At 36.7% G+C, this 2,992-nt stretch overlaps 1 protein-coding gene across 1 annotated transcript; it reads left to right on the plus strand.

Annotated features, from left to right (window-relative positions):
• The first annotated feature begins 314 nt into the window (after positions 1-314).
• LOC139875630 (uncharacterized) lies at positions 315-2,672 on the plus strand. The gene is made up of 3 exons (XM_071862952.1): positions 315-570; positions 1,165-1,683; positions 2,119-2,672. Exons 1-3 carry the CDS (start codon positions 315-317, stop codon positions 2,670-2,672), a joined length of 1,329 nt encoding a protein of 442 aa, XP_071719053.1.
• Positions 2,673-2,992: the final 320 nt, after the last annotated feature.

The raw sequence follows: 2,992 nt of genomic DNA on the forward strand, positions 1-2,992 counted from the left end.
TCAAATCAACTCCAAGAATTATTAGATAAGGGATTTATTCGACCTAGTGTTTCTCCGTGGGGTGCTCCAATTTTTCTTGGCAAGAAGAAGGATGGAACTTTCACAATGTGTATTGATTATCGAGAGCTGAATAAGCTTATAATCAAGATCCGTTACCCGCTACCAAGAATAGATGATCTATTTGACCAACTGCAAGGGTCAAGTGTATATTTCAAGATTGACCTCAGATCAGGGTATCATCAGTTCAGAGTCAAAGAGGAAGATATGCCTAAGGCAGCGTTTAGAACACGCTATGGCCATTATGGTTTTTAGTGATGTCGTTTGGTTTAACCAACGCCCCAGCAGTATTTATGGATCTGATGAACAGAGTATGTAAGCCATATCTAGATAAATTTATCATAGTATTTATCGATGATTTTTTGATCTACTCCAAGGATAAGGATGAACACGAGCAACATTTGAGATTCGTTCTGCAACTTTTGGAAAGAGAGCAGTTATATGCTAAATTTTCAAAGAGTGGTTTCTGGCTCGATTCAGTCCAATTTTTGGGTCATGTGGTTAATAGAGAAGGTATCCATGTTGATCCAATAAAGATTGAGGCTATTAAGAATTGGGAAGTGCCTAAGAACCCATCTCAAATTCGTCAATTTTTAGGACTTGCTGGATATTATAGAAGATTTATTCATAATTTCTACAAGATAGCACGCTTGTAGCACGACCGTTAACTGGGTTAACGCACAAGGATAATAAATTTGAATGGTCCGCAGAACGCAGAACAGGATTCTCGTTTTCAAATGTTGAAACAGAAGTTAACTATTGCACCTATACTATCACTACCGTATGGTAATGAAGATTTTCTAGCTTATTGTGATGCGTCTCGACAAGGGTTAGGATGTGTTTTAATGCAACGACAGAAGATCATTGCGTCCTCATCTCGTCAACTAAAGAAACATGAGCAGAATTATACAACTCATGATTTAGAGTTAGGAGCTGTTGTGTTTGCATTGACAATATGGAGACATTAGTTATATGGAACCAAGTGTAATATATATACGGATCACAAAAGTCTTCAGCATATTTTTGATTAGAAACAACTAAACATAAGACAAAGACGTTGGGTAGAGCTTATAAACGATTACGATTGTGATATTCGATATCATCCAGGGAAAGCAAACATTGTAGCTCATGCATTGATTCGCAAGGAAAGGGTTAAACCTCCAAGAGTTAGGTCATTGAATATGACTATTCAAACAAACCTTATGTCTCGTATTCAAGATGTACAAATGGAAGCTATGAAGGAAGAGAACGTGAAAAAGGAAGGAATTAGTGAGAAAGATAAGAAGTTTGAGATTAAGGGTGACGGAACCCGAAATTTTGTAGACAGAATTTGGATTCCAGAGTTTGGTGGATTGAGAGAGCTTGTGATGGATGAAACACACAAGACGAAATATTTAATTCATCCAGGGTTTGGGAAAATGTATCATGACCTAAAGGAATTTTATTGGTGGCCGAACATGAAGGCTGAGATTGCAACTTATGTAGGAAAATGCTTAACATGTTCGAAGGTCAAAACTAAAAATCAGAAACCATTAGGGTTATTACATCAACCTGAGATTCCCGAACGAAAGTGGGAAAAGATTACAATGGACTTTACCATAGACACCATTTGGGTAGTAGTTGATCGTCTTACGAAATCTGCACATTTCTTACCAATGAAAGAAACCGAATAAATGGAAAAGTTGGCAAGCTTGTATATCAAGGAGATTATCTCTAGACATGGAGTCCCAGTTTCTATTATTTTCGACCGAGATAGCAGATTTACGTCAAGATTTTGGCAATCTTTGCAACAAGACTTAGGTACTCGTTTGGACATGAGTACAGTTTATCATCCCTAAACCGATGGGCAGAGTGAGAGAACTATTCAGACTTTGGAGGACATGCTCCGAGCATGTGTAAATGATTTTGGAAGTGGATGCGATAAGTATTTACCTTTAGCCGAATTTTCATATAACAACAGTTATCAATCAAGTATTAAGGTTGCACCATTTGAAGCTTTGTATGGAAGGAAATGTAAATCACGACTGTGTTAGAGTGAGATTGGTGATTCATAATTGACAGGACCAGAGATTATCCATGAGACAACCGAGAAGATCTTTCAGATTCAAGAAAGATTAAAGACGACAAGAAGTAGGCAGAATAGCTTTGCCGATGTTCGAAGAAAATCTTTGGAATTTCAAGTGGGTGACATAGTCATGCTTAAAGTATCTCCATGGAAAGGAGTAATAAGGATTGGGAAGCGAGGAAAGCTAAGCCCAAGATATGTAGGCACTTTTGAAGTTATTGAAAGGATTGGTCCAGTTGTATATAGATTGAAACTACCACAAGAGCTTAGTGGTATTCATAATTCTTTTCATGTTTCGAACTTGAAGAAGTGTTTATCAGATGAGAATTTAGTGATTCCTTTAGATGAACTAAGTATCGACAACAAGTTGTATTTTGTCGAGGAACCAGTAGAAGTGATGGATCGTGAAGTGAAAAGATTGAAGCATAGTAGGATTGCAATTGTTAAAGTTCGTTGGAATGCCCGGAGAGGTCCAGAGTTCACATGGGAACGTGTGGACCATATAAGGCAGAAATATCCTCATCTGCTCGATAATCGAAGTACCTCCTAAATTTCGAGGACGAAATTTTCTTAACGGGTAGGTAATGTCACAACTCTAGCTTTTCCAACTTAAGTTGTCTAGTTTGACTTCTTTAAATTACAATTTTCGACTTGACGAGTAAATTTTATGATCTATGTCTTGGTTTGTTTTTAGGGTTTGTCTAACTCTAAGGATGCATTTAGGTTTTACTTGTCTAAGTGTTACTTCACACATCTTAGACAATGTTCTAAAACCCTAGCTTATCACCATAAACCCTAGATTTGAAATCTATACCTTTATATATATAATAAATTAATAAGTAAACTTATTAACTAAGTATTTGAATTAAA

This window comes from Rutidosis leptorrhynchoides, chromosome 11, assembly GCF_046630445.1.
Source record: "Rutidosis leptorrhynchoides isolate AG116_Rl617_1_P2 chromosome 11, CSIRO_AGI_Rlap_v1, whole genome shotgun sequence".
NCBI lineage: Eukaryota > Viridiplantae > Streptophyta > Magnoliopsida > Asterales > Asteraceae > Rutidosis > Rutidosis leptorrhynchoides.

What these genes read in the sequence shown, in the direction of transcription:
- LOC139875630 (XM_071862952.1), top strand. Translation starts at nt 315, where the DNA reads ATGTCGTTTGGTTTAACCAACGCCCCAGCAGTATTTATGGATCTGATG. An exon ending in TCATGTGGTTAATAGAGAAG is followed by an intron (nt 571 to 1,164) that starts GTATCCATGTTG and finishes GATATCATCCAG; the next exon opens with GGAAAGCAAACATTGTAGCT. An exon ending in CATTTGGGTAGTAGTTGATC is followed by an intron (nt 1,684 to 2,118) that starts GTCTTACGAAAT and finishes CATAATTGACAG; the next exon opens with GACCAGAGATTATCCATGAG.